The 20,369-nt window shown below is 47.6% G+C and overlaps 1 protein-coding gene across 3 annotated transcripts in view; it reads left to right on the top strand.

Annotated features, from left to right (window-relative positions):
- ATAD2B (ATPase family AAA domain containing 2B) overlaps positions 1 to 20,369 on the top strand; it is a 190,857-nt gene that overhangs the window by 160,927 nt on the left and 9,561 nt on the right. For all 3 annotated transcript variants that reach the window (XM_073568304.1, XM_073568305.1, XM_073568303.1), the window contains exons 25-27: positions 3,579 to 4,196; positions 11,904 to 12,010; positions 12,314 to 12,442. In XM_073568304.1, the coding sequence (XP_073424405.1) occupies positions 3,579 to 4,196; positions 11,904 to 12,010; positions 12,314 to 12,442 (854 nt within the window). The remainder of the gene's footprint in view (positions 1 to 3,578; positions 4,197 to 11,903; positions 12,011 to 12,313; positions 12,443 to 20,369) is intronic.

Below are 20,369 nucleotides of genomic sequence, written 5' to 3'. Positions count from 1 at the left end.
ATGTATATAGGAGGCTATGTGGGGCCTCATGCTGTATATAGTAGGCTATTTGGGGCTCATGCTGTATATACTAAGCTATGTGGGGTCTCATGATGTATATAGGAGGCTATGTGGGGCCTCATGATGTATGTAGGAGGCTATGTGGGGCCTCATGATGTATATAGGAGGCTATGTGGGGTCTCATGATGTATATAGTAGGCTATGTGGGACCTCATGATGTATATAGGAGGCTATGTGGGGCCTCATGATGTATATAGGAGGCTATGTGGGGCCTCATGATGTATATAGGAGGCTATGTGGGGCCTCATTATGTATATAGTAGGCTATGTGGGACCTCAAGATGTATATAGTAGGCTATGTGGGGCCTCATGATGTTTGTTGGAGGCTATGTGGGGCCTCATAATGTATGTAGTAGGCTATGTGGGACCTCAAGATGTATATAGTAGGCTATGTAGGACCTCAAGATGTATATAGTAGGCTATGAGGGGCCTCATGATGTATGTAGGAGGCTTTGTGGGGCTCATGCTGTATATAGTAGGCTATGTGGGGCCTCATGATGTATATAGGAGGTTATGTGGGGCCTCATGATGTATATAGTAGGCTATGTGGGACCTCAAGATGTATATAGTAGGCTATGTGGGGCCTCATGATGTTTGTTGGAGGCTATGTGGGGCCTCATGATGTATATAGTAGGCTATGTAGGACCTCAAGATGTATATAGTAGGCTATGTGAGGCCTCATGCTGTATATATTAGGCTATGTGGGGCTCCTGCTGTATATAGTAAGCTATGTGGGGCATCATGATGTATATAGGAGGCTATGTGGGGCCTCATGCTGTATATAGTAGGCTATTTGGGGCTCATGCTGTATATACTAAGCTATGTGGGGTCTCATGATGTATATAGGAGGCTATGTGGGGCCTCATGATGTATGTAGGAGGCTATGTGGGGCCTCATGATGTATATTGGAGGCTATGTGGGGTCTCATGATGTATATAGTAGGCTATGTGGGACCTCATGATCTATATAGGAGGCTATGTGGGGCCTCATGATCTATATAGGAGGCTATGTGGGGCCTCATTATGTATATAGTAGGCTATGTAGGATCTCATGATGTATATAGTAGGCTATGTGGGACCTCATGATGTATATAGAAGGCTATGTGGGTCCTCACGATGTATATAATAGGCTATGTGGGGCCCATGCTATGTATGGGAGGTTATGTGGCTGCTCATCTACTATATAATTGTCTAATTCTGTCTGTCTGTAATGGAAATCCCGCCTCGCTGATTGGTCGCAGCCTAACTGCTGCGACCAATCAGCGACAGTTGCTTAGTCGTTGCGGCAACACGGCCGCATCGCTTATTGTACAGGCACATTACAGCTGTTAAAGGCATCACTGCTGCGTCGCTCCACAGGCACAGTCCTGTACATATACTGGAGTACAATACATTAAGTAACAGCAGAACAGTGACTGCAGCTCTGGGTGTAACTGGAGTACAGTACATTAGGTAAGATCTGAACAGTGACAGCAGCTCTGGCTGTAACAGGAGTATAATACATTAGGTAAGAACGGTGACTGCAGCTCTGGGTGTAACTGGAGTACAATATATTAGGTAACAGCAGAACAGTGACTGCAGCTCTGGGTGTAACTTGTGTACAATACATTAGATAACAGCAGAACAGTGAAAGCAGGTCTGGGTGTAACTGGACTAAAATACATTACGTAAAAGCAGAACAGTGACTGCAGCTCTGGGTGTAACAGGAGTACATTAGGTAAGAGCAGAACAGTGACAGCAGCTGTGGGTGTAACTTGCGTACAATACATTAGGTAACATCAGAAAAGTGACTGCAGCTCTGGGTGTAACTGGAGTACAAAACATTAGGTAAGATCTGAACAGTGACTGCAGCTCTGGCTGTAACAGGAGTATAATACATTAGGTAAGAGCAGAACGGTGACTGCAGCTCTGGGTGTAACTGGAGTACAATACATTAGGTAACAGCAGAGCAGTGGCAGGCTGTGGGGTCTCATGCTTTATATAGGAGCTATGTGGGGGGATCACATTGTTTATAGGGGGCTGTGTGGGAGCTCATATGGTATTTAGGGGGATGTCAGCATTCTTAAATCTGCTCAATATTAAGTGATACAATTAAAATAATTACAATATGTCTGTATTAATATTGAGCAGAATTAATTTCAGCTTATTGGTTCAGCCTCCACAACATTCAGTCTCTCCTGTAGCCCCTCAGGAAAATAAATTACCCACCCCTGGTCTAGAGAATAAGACCTGATGTAACAGGATAGTGGCTGTAGCTCTGGATGTGACTGGAGGATATGACCTGTTAGAACACCAGAATAGTGACCTCGGCTTTGGATGTGACTGGAGGATATCACATGTTGGAACACCAGAATAGTGACCTCGGCTTTAGATGTGACTGCAGAATGACATGTTAGAACACCAGAATAGTGACCTCGGCTTTGGATGTGACTGGAGGATATGACCTGTTAGAACACCAGAATAGTGACTTCAGCTTTGGATGTGACTGGAGGATATGACATGTTAGAACACCAGAATAGTGACCTCGCCTTTGGATGTGACTAGAGGATATGACATGTTAGGACACCAGAATAGTGACCTAAGCTTTGGATGTGACTGGAGAATATGTCATGTTTGAACAGCAGAATAGTGACCTAAGCTTTGGATGTGACTGGAGAATATGACATGTTTAAACAGCAGAATAGTGACTGCAGCTCTGGACGTGACTGTAGGATACGTTTTAGGTGAAGGCAGAAAAAAGTACCTGTTTTTTGCAGACTTTCTGTGAACTGATTGATAATTGGCAAACCAGATCATGAGGATCTCTGCCGATTAGACAGATATGGCTAAAGTAACCTCTGTAGCGGGAACTTGCTAATTAATGAGATCCTGTGATCACAGCAACATCAGCGAGGTTATAAGCAGTAATATGGTGTCTGCAGTGCGAGGATGGGAATGTAAAAACTGTAACCCACAACAGCCCGACTGTATCATGGCAGACCACCATCTTTTGTTGTTGGAGAGTTGGTGGAGAATAGGTTTACAAGTGGTTGAGATCCTCACTGAACCCAAAAATGGGGCTCCCAACTGCTCCGTGACGACGTGTGAGCTCCATTTCTGGTCCATGGGACCGCAGCCGAGCATGGTGGCCCATGGGACCTTAGAGTTTCCTGCCCATATGATTAGATATAAAACGTCTCATCTTTCGGTGACTATCCTGTAATTTCTTGACGTGTTTGCAGCTCTCCGGTGCAATGTCTGGCTGCTTCTGCACCATCTACTGTTAGGCTTAAAAAAAAAAAAAGCCTGCAGCTAATTTCAGACATTTGCATTGTCCCTGGGATTTATTAAGTAAGCCCGTCTGCCTAAAGCTCCGTTTGTGTGTCAGCTCTTGAAGAGGACTACGCCTGGGCTGCTGTCCCAGCTGCGGGGAAATGAAGGCGCCTCATCTGTTGATGTCTATCACATCATTTTTGTTTGTTTTGATCATTTCACATAAATGTGATAATTGACATTTGTTTTGTTTGCTTTTCAATAACAGTTCCCATTCGGAAGAGGCACCGCCGAAGCTCGCAGTGGGGCAGAGGGATAATTAGGAAGAAAAAACCTACCTACTTAAAAAAGGAGGACGATGAATCCAAGTTCCAAGACGATGACGACGAGAATGAGGATCCCTTGGAGAACGGAGATTGCCTTGAGGAGAACGGGGATGAGACCGGAGACCACTCTGTGACCAATGACGAGTCCTCCTGTGATATCATGGACGGAGAGGTGGACCACCAGAATGGGACCCTCGAGAAGGGCAGCAGCTTTGTGTCAACGGAGGAGGACAGCTCCAACGAATCCATGTTGGTCAATAATAACGTAGCGCCGACGGAGAGAACAGTCCCTTGCAAGGATCCTCCGCTTACCGCAGACTATGTAAATGGCTGTGCATCAATGGACAGTATAGAAAGCACACCAGTATCCGATATTCAGAACGGAAATGTTAAATCCGATAACCTCGAAACCACAGACAAAGACTCTGAACCTGGAGCCCCTCACAATGAACTAGTGAATTGCTGTAGTGCAGGAGATGATGCCGTGCCGCAGCAAACGGCAGAGGCCGACAACCTTCAGAAAGAGATGGGCAGTGTGGAAGTATTAGATGTACAAGAAGGTGAGTGTGTTCTAAACCCTTTAAGGTTAAGTCTTACGATTTAATGCTGTGGGTTGAGGTTTGTTTTTTTTAATTTTTTTTTTTACTCTTTTGTCCATTTTTAACTTCTAGCCTTTCTGCTACTTTGTAGGAGTTTCTGCATTAGAAGGGGTGCAGAGTGTACATTAATGAGAAAAAAAAATGAACTTTTTTGAATTTACCAAATGGCTGCAATGAAGCAGAGTGAAAAATTTACAGGGGTCTGAATATTTTCCTTACCCATTGTAGAATAGCATAGAAGGCTTAAATCAATGGTAACCCATTTATTTCTGATGTGTCATACAGCAGCTCCCATCATCTTTTCTCTGTAACAAAAAGTGATTGGAAGTGCCTACAGTGGGCCGTGACTCCATTCTGCACGTTTCCCTCACCTGTTTTTAATCACCCAGGTGATTTTTGGGTCTGAATGACAATATCCAAACTATATAATCCGTTTTAGTTAAATGGTCCCTGTGACTTTCCATAAATCAATAGTACAAGTGACTAGAAGAAACTTTCTTATCGGAGAAATCTGCCTCCCCCCCCCCCCCCCCCAACAACCCCCCCACCCACTTATGAGCCACTTCAAACCTCCTCCCCTCAACTTTATCATTCACTCTAGAAATAATTAATTTTTAACCAAACAGATTAAATGATGATGTACTGGAAGCTCACAGAGGTATCGCGTTACAGCTGAACAGTAAAGTCTGAGAAGAAGGGGAGAGCAGAGTGAGAAAAGTAAAAAAAAAAAAAAAAAAAGAGCAGGAGGAGTCACATCTAGACCATGCCACAGCTTGCTAGTAAATGATTCTCACCCCAGTGCTGGATTCACGAGTACAGCACTCTGTATATTTTCCTCCATGCTGTTGCTTTCTAATAAGTGTTATATCTCGCCCAAATGCTGGATTCACAGTTGCACTGCTCAGTACTGCTGTAGTGTGTCCTGCATGCTGCAACTTCTGGGCAGCAGGAATTCTTCATGTCTGCGTGCTGTGTCTGAGATACATCCTAGCACTTAGCCTTCCCCCATTAGCAGACAGAGAACTGATACATGGGAACAGTCGCATAATAGTCGGATAGTATTATTACTCATGTGCACATAAAGGATTAGTAATTCTGAAAAGTTATAATGGGTAAGTTTTAATATCTAAAAAACAAAATTACTTTTTATTTTTCTTTATTTTTCTTTTCTATTGTGTCTGCAAACCTCCCATCCCTTTTTATTTGTATATTTTTTTATTTTACTCCCATTTTGGCTGTAATATTCCTCCAGTCTGTAATATATTGAGAAGTGTTGGGATTCAGCCAGTAAACCTCTCCCGTGCACAAAGCGTCTGTTTAGTAAATGCTCGAAGCTCCGCTTTTAGGATGCCCCCAATTCAGGAAAGCTTTAGAAGCCGGTCTCATCGGAAATAGCTGATCAAACATCCTGGAAGACGGAGGAAGCTCGGTACCGCCTGGTAAGGTTATGCCTGAGGAATCGGGCCGGTTTCTAAATGTTGAGCAGCTGCTTAATCAAAAGCGCAACCACTTCTGGATCCTTAGTCAAACATCATCTTAAAATATCAAATATCAGGAGCCGGCTGCCTGGCGACACCATAATTATTGCTGTCGTATAGACAGGAGCTCGTATTTATAGATGGCACATGCTGCTGCGTGGGAAGAGCGCGAGACTGCTGGTGTTTATATAGATGGGGCTTCAAGAATCGAGCCCCGGGGCCTCCGGACCAGGTTTATCTGCTCCAAGAAATATGCGCGAGTCTGTGTCTCCTCAAAGAGCACTAAGTCCGTAGTCCACAAGAGAGCTGCTTGTAAGACGAGCTGATAACCTCTGTCACGTGTAGTGGTCTCTGACCATATTGGGGTAATCACTGGGGCAAAGATTTTTCTGGTCAATCACAAATTGAAGAATTTTAACACTGTCCCTCCTCAAGACATATTACTTCATGGTGTGAGTACGGCGTGGATTAAGGTGTTGAACCCACGTTCTCCTTCGCCTCATTAGGGAACACAGGACCATGAGTTGCTTGGAGAAAAGGATTTTACGGTGAGTACACAAAATCCATGTTTTAACGGACAGGTAACGACATTACTCGACAGCCGTCTCCTGTCTCTAAAGGCAGTGATCAGAGCTGAAGCCGATCACTGCTGTTTATCCACTTATATATCGCTGCGCCTGTTCAGGTGGCCACCGCTCCCTACCATCAGGATTACACTGTGCCGATGAGTTGCCATGTTATTCAAGGTTTCACTGAAGGCCACCCATAGCAAATGTGAAGCCAAGCCTGTGGAGAAGTTTTGCAGGGAGACTTAAAAAAAAGTAGTAAACGTTCAAGTCACTTCCTTTTTTTTTTTTGGCCATCCAAAAATCTAGAGATTGGGAGGAGAAACAGATTTGCTTTTTTTTTTCTTTTTTTTTTTTTTTTCTCTTCTCTACTTCTTGCATCTCCCCTTAAGCAATGCAATACAAAACGATCAAAATGTTTTCTCTATCGCTTCATTGTGGGACACAGAAACCATGTGTATATGCTGCTGCCACTAGGAGGCTGACACTATGCAGAAAAAAAAGTTAGCTCCTCCTCCGCAGTGTACACCCCACCAACAGGAAGTAGGATGTTCAGTTCAGCTTAGTGTCAGTAGGCGGTGGACATGGGTCTTTCATTAGACCCTTATCTACCTCGGTGTGCGTTGTTACCTTTTAGGTTTTCCGGAGGGATACAGAGTGAATAGTCACATCTGTACTCCCACAAAGAGACTATGAGTACGGCGTGTACTGCCACCCAGTATCCTCATAGCTCTCCTCAGCAGGACCAAGAGCCCCTAACACGGATGTGTGTCAGGCAATCCAGAATGGTCCTGGTCCCCCGTCTCCCACCCACTTGCCCACCAGAGCCTGTCGGTTTGCAGGAGGCGCGGACGTCCAACGAAAATTCACGGACGTCTTTACTTCACCTGGACGATGAGGTACCTCTCTTTCCCCAGGTTCCCTCTTCAGAAAAGGGTGAGGAATCACGGATCAGTATTCAGCTCCCTGTGGCAGCCTCCCTTTAGGTGTAAGGCCTCCATGCTGGCTCCCCCCATCCTCTCCCCGCGCCTTTCCTTACTAAGGGCTTCTTCCCCCGGCTGTGCCTATCTTATTCATCTCTGCAGCTGGGCTTCATGCAGGGATCCATGTCGAGAGCGTTCGCCGCGGCGGTACAGCGACGCTTCCGTGCCGCCCCACGTTCCCGGCGGCCGCCGCATTTACTCCAGGCCCCAACTTGGGCCTAGTTTGGCGTCGCGGCCACGCCCCCCGCTTTCATCCTCGGGCGGGCTTCTCTCCCGCCCGTTTCGGGCCCGCCCACCGCTCTCTCCCTCTGTTATGCGCCCCTGAGACGGCGCACAGCCCCGCCCACTCCCCCTAGCCTGCCTATTGTCTTCGGACAGCGCCATCTTGGGCCTTCTAACAGTGCGGTTAATTCCGCCCATTCCTCCGCCCTCGGCCTCCCAGTGAAAGCGCGCGTTTTTCTGCCCTGCTCCCCTCAGGCTGCCCCCATTTTCTCAGTCCCCCGACCTTCCGGCACTGCTTAAGGGGCGGTCGTTTGCTCCCAGCATGGGACCTGTTAGTGCCTTCACCTGGCAGGACCAGCCTTTTCCTGCCCATCTCAGCTCGACCTAAACAGGTATGGTGCGGAGTATATTCCACGTATAGTAAAATCAAGCAGGGCCACACTATCCGCAGGTCCAGTGATCGGGCATTGAATCCACCCTTCCTATGGAGACTGATGGGAATTGCGCTATAGCGTGCAGTCTCGCATGCAGGCATGGCAGTCATTAGTGTAATAAGTACTCCTCAGCCGCACAATCATTAGTAGCAATATGACCGGGCAGTCACTGGCGTAAGGGTGCTCTGGAAACGTGCGTTCCCCAACGCAACAGTGCTCCAAAGACGTACAGTCGCTAACGTAATACCTGGGCGTCGTGTAGTCACTGGTGTTCTAGTGACTTACAGCCGGTAGTACTCTAGAGCCGTGCAGCCCTAGTGCAATGTAACCTACAGCCGTCCATTCACTGGTGTAATAGTAAGGTTCTGCCGCTCAGTCTCTAGTGGAAAAGTACGTCCGGTGTCATAGCACACAAGAGCCATGCCGTCGATGGTGTAATAGTTACCCCTTGCGGCTGTCTTTTGTGACAGATCCACTCTACATCCGCCCACGTATATTGGACATAATAAAACTTGCCGTATGGCGTTTGCCTGGCAGAAGTTTTCACTTGCACGTTTGCCTTGGAGATCTGATTTTGTCACACGGCGGTTGTGGTTTCTGCTATCGCAGATCTGTACCTTGATTCTCGGCGATGCAGGACTCGACACATAATGATGCGGGAGACTCGGCATAGCAAATGCTTCCATATCTCCTGCTCATAAGCACTCGTCATTCATTTTCCTGCAGCCTCCCTCTGGACGCTGGCATCACACTACTCTAAGCAGAATAATGAGCTGCTTCTGTCCCTTCACGTCTGCAGTGTTTGGGCCGGATTTCCAGATGGATAGAAGTCAAGTTTGTGTGACCCGACAGTTTTCTGCTGTGGCTCAGTGGAAGCTGACCACAACTCGCAGATCCAGTAGTTGGAACCCTGTCGCACAACAGAGAGTTGAGTTTAGTCTCCCTCTGATTCCAGGCCTACTGTTCTACTGTCAAATGGATGCTTGCGATCTGCGCACCCTATCTTTGGCATAGGGTGCGCAGATCGTGCGCTAGTAGGATTTTGGCGTGCGCTGCGCACTTTTGAAGGTGCACCCGTGCGCGCCGAACGCAGCATGTTGCATTTTGGTGCGCACGGCGCACCTTCAAAAGTGCGCAGCGCACGCCAAAATCCAACTAGAGCACGGCCAGCGCACGATATGCGCACCCTATGCTAAAGATAGGGTGCGCAGATCGCAAGCGTCCATGTGCGATAGTAGACGGCGATGACCGTATGGGGCGGGCAGGGAGCCGGCAGGGGGCGGGGCTTAGCGGCACCGTGCGCTGCGTCGAATAAACGCTAGTGTGAAACTAGCCTTAGGCACGCAGTTCTACACACTGCAATCCCCTCCCTACTCCAGAGGGTTCGGGATGGATTCGGCAGTTTACATCGTCATGAGGATTGGCCTTCCTTTCATCAGCCTAGTTGTCTTTCTGGGGTCTATCTGATCTACCTAGAGCCAACTTTCTTTAAGTTGACATACTTCATGTTTTGCCATGGACTTTCCTTGCTCGACTATTCACTTTTATAAGTCCAGCTAGACTATTTTTTCCCATATTCACCCTCATCCATGTATGTTGGGTTTATCTTCCTCTTGATCTCAGTCTGAAGGGTCATCCAGTAGTCTTCAGTCTACCTGCCTATTGAGCAATCAGTTGTCTATTCATAGCCAACCTGTGCCTACATCGCAGCGATGAGATCCAGGTCATCCCCAGGTTCCATTCAGTATGTTTTTCAGTGTTCGGTTCTTTAGCAGGTTCTCAGAGCCAGCTCTCAGGACTTGTCATATTCTCATGGAATGGACTTCAGCCACTTCCAAACAAAGGGGGTGCCTCGGTATATCCTTTTTTCTACTGAGCGCTTCACATATTAGACAACTTCTGCGGCTACGGACCCTCCGGTTCCAAGTTCTCCGCTACGGTCTTTCCTCGCCCAGACGTTCATCCCTCAAGGATACCAACGTCGAAGTCACACAGTAGTTTGCAGGGTCAATCTTCAAAGCACCCGCCGCTATAGCGTGTCCTGCCTTAGCCCCCACTCGTGTTGCGAAGTTCTATAGACGCGTGGCCTAGCTTGCTCAGAGCATTCCTTCTGGAGACCGGTCGGAAGTTTTGACCGTCCTTACTGTCCAATAATTTTTCTTGTAGGGAGACATGGATTTTCGCCTAATCGTTCCCATCTACGGATCCATTTGGCTTTCTGTTTCACGAGCGAAATTATGCCCAACGAGGTCCCTCACCAACTTTCCGTTCCTTCCGTGTGGCTCAAATAGGCTAAATTATTAAGAGCTCACAGGAAGGACAAACGCTCCCCTTCCTCAGGCTCCGCCTCGTTGTTCTTCAGTACTTCTTCCTCAGCATGACATTTGGGGATCTAGGTTTGAGTCCATCTTTGTTTTTTTCAGGAAAGAAATCTCTTCGTTCAACGTTTACCTTCTGTGAATCGCATGATTTTTTTCCTTGTTCAATGAAGCTCTTATCCAGGTCCTGATTCTTGACGGCTTTGGCGATGTCTGCTTCGGCAACGAACGGGTTCATTTCCCTTTTTAGTTGGTATCTTTCTCTTTCAGATTCTCAACCACTCCTGGGGTCTTACAGAGTCTGTAGCAGCTGTGGTACACTTCCTGTGGCTCAACGGTCCACTATCCATCATTCTGAATTCCCTTTCCTTCATCCGCCTCGGACTTTTCCTTCGTGACGCCCTCTCATCAGGCTACTTGGCCACGGCACAGTACTTCTCAAGCTCAGGCTTGAAGTGTAGAGTTCCTCTGGCCTTCATGTTAAAGTTCTGTTCCAGGAAACTGGTCGGCATTAGTAGGGTTGCCGGCTCAGGAAGGACTGCGTTCCTTGAGTACGACGCACTCTGCCCGAACAGTGTGTGTCCTCCTGACGGTACTCTTGGGGCCTTGGCCGGGCACCTTTGCAGTGCGATGGTGTGTCATCCACAGGTCCATAAGGTTTTCAAAGCCCATGCCTAGCTTCAGCAAGTGCTGATCGGGGTAAAAAAGACCTCGCAGGTTATTTGCTGTTCCCGCCCCTTGAGGACTGCTTTGGGACGTCCCATGGTTTCTGTGTCCCCCAATGAAGCGATAGAGAAAACAGGATTTTTAGTTGCTTAACGTAAAATCTGTTTCTCTGAGCCTTCATTTGGGGACACAGCACCCTCCCAAGTTGAACAGCTCGGTTACTGTATAATATTGTTACAGTTTGGATTTGTGTTTTCTGTGGTTTTTATCTCGTTTACAGATTGCTTCTCCTACTGCTTTCTCACTAACTGAACATCCTACTTCCTGTCGGTGGGGTGTACACTGCGGAGGAGGAGCTAACTTTTTTTCTGCATAGTGTCAGCCTCCTAGTGGCAGCAGCATACACCCATGGTTTCTGTGTCCCCCCAATGAAGGCTCAGAGAAACAGATTTTACGGTAAGCAACTAAAAATCCTGTTTTATGTTCCCTGAAATGGCTCTTGGAAAATCGTGTTGCTGTGTCATTTTTACTGCACAATAAATGCTATAAAATTGAAACAAAAAAAGTGCAAAATATCGTGATTTTCACTATTTTGGAATTTTAATTCCTTTTTTCAGTACTTTATTTGGTATAATGATTGGCGCCATACCAAACTACAACTGGTGCACAAAAAAAACAAGTCTTCCTATGGCTACATGGGCAGGGGAAAAAAATGACTTGTAAGAAGGGCAGGAAAAAAAATAAAAAGTTAAAAAATGAAAATTATCTGCAGCATTAAAATGTTGATCAGCCGTATCCCGCAGAGGAATCTGAAATTACATGTTAATCCCCCTACAGTGCCACCACTGGTGAAGTGAAGAATTACTCCGTTCCTATTGAAATCTTTGGGAACGGATATGACGGATCCAAAATTATAAACTTTTTGGATTAGATTTGTTTTGTTTTTGTCTTACTTTCAATAAAAGTTGTAGCTTAGCAGACTTTTTTTTTAACTCTTTTAGGCATTATTACAGCGGACGCGGAGGACACAATACCACTGAATGATCAGCCCCCCGAGGAAGTGCTGGACCCGGAGCCACCACTGCTTGTTGATCACAAGAGACTCGAGGTAAGTGCCCCCTTAGGAGCTAATACACACCTTGTCCACTTGGCATCTGCGCTACGTCTCCAGTTATGACGGGCAGAGTGCTTTGACATGCTATGACGTAATGAACATGTACGGTCCATTAACCATTTGCCTCCATGCTGGCACTATATGATGGCACAGGGTTCATTATGGAATAATGAAAGAAGAAATGCGTCGTCCATTACGTGGCTACTGTTTAATGTTTTTGTTTTGCATAAAGCGCGGGGCTTTTTTTTTTTTTTTTTGTAACCTATACGTTTTGTTTTTACTTTCTTTTTCTTGTAGAGATTTCTTGACAATGTGGTCAAAAAAAGCAACAATTTAACAGTAGATGAACTAGAACGGTGGTACTCTGTTCTGAGCCAGTGCATCTACATACACAGGACGGACTATGATAAAACAAGTCTAATGGAGGTAAGTGAGGGAGCCATCTATAATGCCTTTCATCTGAAGGAGGGGGAGCCCCGGGAGCTGCAGACGTAGCCGGGAGATTAGCAGGGTGGTTTTATCATCACGGAGGGTGCCGATCCAGCTGGTGAATACAGCCACATGGAGAAAAGCTGGAAGGATGAGCTCAGCACTTCCATCCTGATAAAATGGTAACGTTTATTAATTCAAATAAAAAAGTATAAGAAACCTGATGCATTTCTAGCACAGAAAAGTGCCCTTGGTCATAGGATAGTGAACAGAAAATAAACATGGACATACTGTATATAAGAAACATTGACCGATCCTGGAACGCAAAATGGGGCAAATCACTGTTTGGTCTCTGTTCCCAACAGTTTTTTGTCCCATTTTGAGTTTTTTGGGATGGAAAGGTGTCATGTCCCAAACGTGGCAGTAAGAGAAGCATACTGGATCTTACATCTGAATACCAAGTTTCCTAACGGAATGAACTACAGAAATGACTTAGATTTATTAACTGAGTTTAACATTCTGTTGGTTGTCGGTCACTGCCGTATGTTCCAGTCTCACCTGTTCGCTATGCTATAACTAAGAGCACTTTTTTGTGCCAGAAACGCATCAGGTTTCTTTTATGTTTTTTATTTGAATTAATAAATGTTACTATTTTATCAGGATGGAAGTACCGAGAAAATCCTTGCTAAAATTGATCCGAGACTAGTGTACTTACTGTAAAAATCCAGTTTCAGAATGGCTATATACAACTTTTCTGAGTTTAAGCGCCATCACTGTTCACCTACCCTGATTGCTAGATCTTCCTTATCCTCTTCATTTCTGCAGCGAATCTCTACCCACCTAGCTTGATTGACAACTCCACATGGTTCCTCATCCCTGCTGCACCTGAATCTCCACCTGTGTAGATTGGTTGTCAGTGCCTCAGTGTTCCTTCTCCTTGCTGCTGCTGATTCTCCACCCATCTAGCTTGCTTGACAACGCCTGAGTGTTCCTACTCCCTGCTACTGATGATCGTCTACCCATGTAGCTTGGTTGACTGCTTCCTCCCTGCTGTTCAATCTCTGCCTATGTAGACTGATTGACCCCTTCTCCTTGTCACTCATCCCTGCTGCTTTATTTGTTTCTACCTAGCCTGATTGGCAGTCGCTCTTTACTTTTGCTGAATCTCCACCCACCTAGCCCGATTGGCAGTCCCCTTTTCCTCCTGCTGAATCTCCACCCACATAGCCTGGAGTTGTTAAAAAAAAAATCATAGCAAGAATCATTTCAGAACTTTGTCCACCATTAATGTTGCCCATAACCTGAACAAATCCATAATTCTGCACACTCTTAACCCAATAATTTGTTTAAGTACCCTTTGAGTTGATGACAGCATTGTCTTTTCGGGTAGGAGTCTATCAGCTTAGAACATCTAGAATTGGCAATCTTTTCTCACTCTTCCTAGCAGTGGCTCCAAATCTGTCAGATTGCGAGCGCATCTCCTGTGTACAGTGCCCTCTATAGGTCACCCACAGATTTTCATAAGGTTTCTGGCTGGGCCATTCCAAAACTTCGATCTTCTGGCAAAGCCATTGTTTTGTTGATTTGGAGGTTGTTTAGGGTCTCTGTCAAGCGGACAGAGACCCTAATATTTGGAAATATTCATAATTCCCTTCATTTTGACTAAAGTTCCAGTTGTCTCCACCATGCTTCACTTTGGGTATGGTGTTCTTCTGGTGATATGCATTGTTGACTTTGTGCCAAACATACCTTTTGGAATTATGGCCAAAAAGTTCAACCTTGGTCTTATTTTTTTATTTATTTTACTCATTTATATATTGCCATTAATTCCACAACGCTTTACATACATTATAATCACTGTCTCCTTTGGTGCTCACAATCTAGAATCCTTATCAGTATGTCTTTGGAATGTGTGAGGAAACCAGAGGAATCCCACGCAAACACGAGTAGAACATACAAACTCCTTGCAGATGTTGTCCTTGGTGGAATTTGAACCCAGGACCCCAGCGCTGCAAGGCTGCATTGCTAACCACTGAGCCACCGTGCTGTCTTATCAAACAAAAACATGTTTTTCCAGGTCACCACCTGACAGCACATTGGAGGACATCCTTCTCATCCGCAGTGGGACAGGAAACCACAAGAGTTCAAAAGGATCCTCCCCCTACCATCCGTCAGTGTTTTTCCTGTCCCACTTCGGATAGGAACGACGAGAGGAATGTCCGTTCCATGCAGATGGTCAGGATCGGGGGGCCCAGCCTTTTCCCTTCCTACCTGGAGAAATCTGCAGCTGAAACCCGATAAAGGGTCCCTCAGCTATCCCGGTGTAGCGCTGCTCCCGGATGCAGAATCGCTTCCTCCTGACGGGGGCTCTCGACTCTGGACGCCACCACCGCCAGACCGCCTCTGGGAGCCGACTGAGCCCACAAGCGGCTCACCGACAGTGACCACACCTGCCTGCCTGGAGAACCTGTTGCTGGTACCCGGAGTCAGAGGAAAGCCGAGGGCGCCGCAGCAGTCGGCCCCATCCACGGGGCGCGCTACACAGAACGGGCGCGTCATTTCGGCAGGAGCAGTGCGCATCGCAGGCCGGGGGGGCGCGTCATCAGCGGGGACGTGTCACTTCCGGTCGCGCCATCGGCCGGGGACGCGTCACTTCCGGTCGCGTCGTCAGCCGGGGGACGCGTCACTTCCGGTCGCGTCGCCAAAAGCCCGCTGTCAGCCACCGCCCGGTCCCACAAATCACAGTGGTATAGGCCCACCAGGGAAGTGGGCAGGCATCTGTAGGAACGGACCAACGGTGCCACCAGCCAGTCTAGGCCCAGTGGGACTGCTTTGTCGCAGACGGCACAGACAAGGTGGACGCAGGCTCTGCTCCGGGGGGCCAGGGGGAGACCCATCGCCACTTACAGGTCTGTGTCTCCACAGTGGCTGACAGACAGCGATCCACCATTACCAATGGAGGACCAGAAGACGGAGACGGGAGCAGAGAGCCAGGGTCACGTGAGTAACCTCTGAAGAGGTCACTGCAGAGCCCATAATGATAGACCCCACAGAACCCGTATTTTATATGTTCTAGGGGGGAGCCTCCAACTCTGAGAGAAAGGACCCTAAGCGGAAGGATAAGAAGTGTCTGGTTTGCTCTAAGAAGCTAAAGGACATGTGGCAAAAGACCCTCTGTGGCGCTTGTGCAAAGCGTATAGTGGGGAGGAGCAGGATACTTTCATGTCTAACATGAGAGCGATAATCAGAGAGGAAGTACAGGCCTCGGTATCCGGTCTAGCCGATTCCCAGACCCCGCAGGCGAATCCCCACTTATCCAGAAAGAGACAGAGGGAATCGGATACGTCGTCTGAAGACATTCTGTCCGAATCAGATGCAGAGGAGGAGGAGATCAGAGAGCACCCGGAAAGGGGAAGGAAATATCTGTTTTCGTCTGGGGATACAGACGAACTATTAGGGGCGGTACGGCAAACTATGCAGATCGAGGAACACCCTCCTTCCCGCTCAATTCAGGACGAAATGTTTGGAGGGTTGCGCTCCCAGACTTCAATGGTCTTCCCAGTAAATACCCACATACGGGCAATGATACTGGAGGAATGGGAGGAGGCAGAGAAAAGATTAACTATCCCCAGAGACTTTAGGCTTCGTCTGCCGTTTGACCCTGAGGAGGTCAAAGTCTGGGAGGAGGTCCCTAAGATAGACATCCCAGTGGCAAAGGTATCAAAAAAGACAGCAATTCCGTTCGAGGATTCCTCAAGCCTGAAGGAACCCCTAGATCGGAAAGCAGATGGGCTCTTAAAAAGGGCCTGGGAAAGCTCAGCAGCGGTCATAAAAACGAATATAGCTGCAACGTCAGTAGCGCGCTCCATGCATCTATGGATAGATGACCTGGAGGAGCATCTATCAGATAGAACCCCAAGGGAAACCATTCTGAAGTCCCTCCCTTTACTGAAGTTAGCTACTGGGTTTTTGGCCGACGCCTCGGCAGAATCGGTTAGGTTCACGGCCAGGAGCCAGACCTTGTCCAACACAGCCAGAAGGGCTATCTGGCTTTAAAAGTTGGGGAGGCGACATGCAATCAAAAAATAAGCTGTGCTCAATTCCCTTCTCGGGGGGCAGGGTCTTCGGGCCCGTGCTCGATGATATCCTGGAAAAAGCCTCAGATGAAAAGAAAGGGTTCCCTGAAGAGAAGCGTAAGAGATATCAGCCCTTTCGTAGACCCCGTTACAACCAGAGAACGGACTACAGGGGGAAGGGCAAGTCGGGTCGATGGAGCTACCCCAAGGGGGGCGAGGGTAGAAATAGGAACAGAGATAACATCTTTTCCGGCCCCGGGTCCAGCTCCCGAAAAAAATGACGCCACCAGAGTAGGGGGGCGATTGCTCAAGTTTGCAGGAGAGTGGCAGAAAATTACCTCCAGCCCCTGGGTACTACAGGTCATTTCTCAGGGGTGCAAAATAGAATTCAACTCCCTGCCCCCGAACAGGTTTCTAGTCACCAATTCGCGTCTCAGTTCCGCTTCCCCCATGTGGTTGGACATTCAAGATCTCCTACTCATGGGAGCGATTGCTCCGGTTCCCATCCAGGAAGAAAGCAGAAGACACTACTCAAGCCTCTTCGCAATAAAAAAACCCTCGGGGGAGAACAGAACCATAATAAATCTCAAACCCCTAAACAAATGGGTAACATACAGACGCTTCAAAATGGAATCAATAAGATCTACGATTCCACTCCTGGGGAAGGGAGCAGTAATGTGCACGCTAGATCTAAAAAACGCGTACTATCATGTCCCTATCCACCCGGATTACCAAAGGTACCTCAGATTCGCGGTCGAAAAAGACGGCACGATTTACCATTATCAGTTTCGCTGCTTACCTTTCGGCCTTGCGTCAGCCCCGAGAATTTTCACAAAAATAATGATAGAGGTAGTGGCCTACGTAAGAGTTCGGAACATCTTGGTGGTCCCGTATCTAGACTACTTCCTAATTATAGCCGATTCGGCAGCCCAGCTCGGGGCCGACTGTCAGTCTGTGATCTCAACGCTGCAGAGTTTAGGATGGATCGTAAATTGGTTGAAGTCAGATCTTGTACCCAAGCCCAAAATAAAATTCTTGGGGGTCATGCTAGACTCGGAAAGAAGAATGTCTTATCTTCCAACCGAAAAGCAGACCTTGATGCCGAAGAAGATCCGGCAATTCTCAAAGAATCGAGTATCGATCAGCGACGCAATGAGAGTCCTGGGGCTGATGACTTCATGCATTTCCTGTGTCAGATGGAGTCAGTTCCACTCCCGCGACCTGCAACGCGCAGTCCTAGCATCCTGGGACAGAAGGCAGAGCTCACTGGACAGCAAGAAACTGTTGACCCTCCCCGAGCCAGAAGATCGCTATTGTGGTGGACCATTCCGAGAAACCTAAAGAGGGGTGTCTCATGGGTTCAGTCACCGGAGGTTGTAGTAACAACGGATGCGAGTATTCGGCTGGGGCGGACATGTCGCAGGGAAGTACTACCAGGGACGATGGAGTCCGGAGGACAGCAACAGGTCCTCCAACGTCTCAGAATTGCATGCAGTCTGGAAAGTACTGCTCGTCGCCGGGTCTCACATGAAGAATAGACATGTAAAAATTATGCCAAGACACCCAGCACTTCAGGGCTTGGCGGATCAGATTTTCAGATGGGCAGAAAAGGAGGTCCTCTCAATCTCGGCCGTGCATTTGGAGGGTTCCCGGAACCAGATCACAGACTTCCTCAGCAGGAAAAGGATAACTGCGACAGGCTGGGAGCTCAACGACGAAGTGTTCAGCAGCCTGTGCAATCGTTGGGGACAACCGACAATAGACCTGTTCGCGGACAAATGGAATACAAAGCTCAGGACCTTCTACTCCCTGAACCCCCTGGGAGATCCGGCGGGAATAGATGCTCTATCACAATCCTGGAGCAGGGGTCTGTTGTACGCCTTCCCGCCCCTAGCCCTCGTGTCACGGGTCCTCAGAAAGATCTGCGAGGACAAAGCCAGGGTCATACTGGTGGTTCCCTACTGGCCAAGAAGAAGTTGGTTTCCCCTACTCAGGAAACTAGCGGACGAGGAACCCATTCTCCTGCCAAGAAGAGAAGACCTCCTCCATCAGGGCCCGGTCCTACATCAAAGACCAGAGGCTTTCCAGTTGTCAGCCTGGATCCTGAACGGCAGGTCCTAAGAGCAAGAGGTCTATCGGACGAAGTTATTTCCACCTTACAAGCCAGCAGGAAACCCGTGACCGCGGCGATATATAACAAAATCTGGAAGAAGTTCTGCAGCTTTCGTGGAGAGGCGACAGTCGGAACTGACCAGCCCAACATCCCGAAAATACTTGATTTCTTGCAGGAGGGGTTCAGAAAAGGCCTTAGGCCCAGCACGCTGAGAGTGCAGATAGCAGCCTTGAGCGTGTTCTACGACACAGCTCTATCATCACACCCATGGGTAGCACGGTTCTCGAGGGTGGGGAAAAAGGCTAAAACCCCTAATTAGAAAGAGCATACCACCCTGGGACCTTAACCTAGTCCGATATACGCTATGCAAACAGCCATATCAGCTAGGGGCAGAGATAAATATCGGTAATCTCTCTCTCTCTCAAAACAGCCTTTCTAGTGGCAGTCACCTCGGCAAAAAGGTTAGGAGAACTGCAGGCTTTATCAACCCAAGACCCCTACTTACAGGTGTTTAGTGACCGTTTAGTCCTAAGACTCGACCCGGCTTTCCTGCCCAAAGTTATCTCGAGCTCTAACATGAACCAGGAAGTAGTACTCCCTTCCTTTTTCCAGTCTCCCAAGAATAGCAGGGAAAGAACCTACCATAATTTGGACGTAAGAGAAACTGTACTCAGGTATCTGGATGCAACCAGACCCTGGAGGCAGGATAGCAACCTCTTCATGCAATACAGAGGCCCCAACAAGGGGAAGAAAGCGTCAAAATCAACAATAGCAAGGTGGATTAGATCCACTATTAGCATAGCATACAGATCACAGGGTCAGATTCCCCCGGAGAACCTTAGAGCCCACTCAACCAGGGCCATGGCCGCTTCATGGGCAGAAAGGGGGGGAGCCTCGGCAGAACAAATCTGCAGGGCAGCGTCTTGGACCAGTCTTAGTACTTTCTCCAATCACTATAAACTAGACATAGCATCCACACAGCTTACTTTTGGGAGAAACGTACTCCATGCAGTAGTCCCACCCTAGGACCAATATACTTTGGTACTACTCCAATGTGCTGTCAGGTGGTGACCTGGAAAACGGTAATTAGACCTACCGGTAATTGTGTTTCCAGGAATCCATCCTGACAGCACTGTTAGATCCCTCCCGATAATACTTTCCATACAACTGTGATGTAACATGTGTATGAAGAATGTTGGTATAAATAAAGACTATGTTTGCATCCATCCAGATGTGTTACTTTGTGAGATCACTGAGGGATGGTAGGGGGAGGATCCTTTTGAACTGTCGTGGTTTCCTGTCCCACTGCGGATGAGAAGGACGTCCTCCAATGTGCTGTCAGGATGGATTCCTGGAAACACAATTACTGGTAGGTCTAATTACCGTTTTCCACATGTTTTTGGCACAAAAGACCTTTGTCATGCCACCTTGCCCTATAGGCTGGACATACAGTACATGCAATACACAACCAGTACTTGTCACAAATCCTGCAACTCCTTTAATGTTGCTGTAGGCCACTTGGCAGCCTCCTGGACCAATCCTCAGTGTTTGAGGAACTTAAAATTCTAGGTAATATCACTGTTAAGCCACTTTTTCACAGTGTCTTCACAGTGTCCCATGGTATAGCTAATGCCTTGAATATCTTTTTCTATCCTCCTCCTGACTGATAACAATGAGACCCTTTTGCTGTGTTGTAAGCTGATTATTGACCATAACTTTTGCTGTAAATTGCACC

This window comes from Dendrobates tinctorius, unplaced genomic scaffold, assembly GCF_039654945.1.
Source record: "Dendrobates tinctorius isolate UK_male_01 unplaced genomic scaffold, ASM3965494v1 ptg000021l, whole genome shotgun sequence".
Classification (NCBI taxonomy): Eukaryota; Metazoa; Chordata; class Amphibia; order Anura; family Dendrobatidae; genus Dendrobates; species Dendrobates tinctorius.
This window is presented reverse-complemented; position numbering and strand designations above follow the sequence as displayed.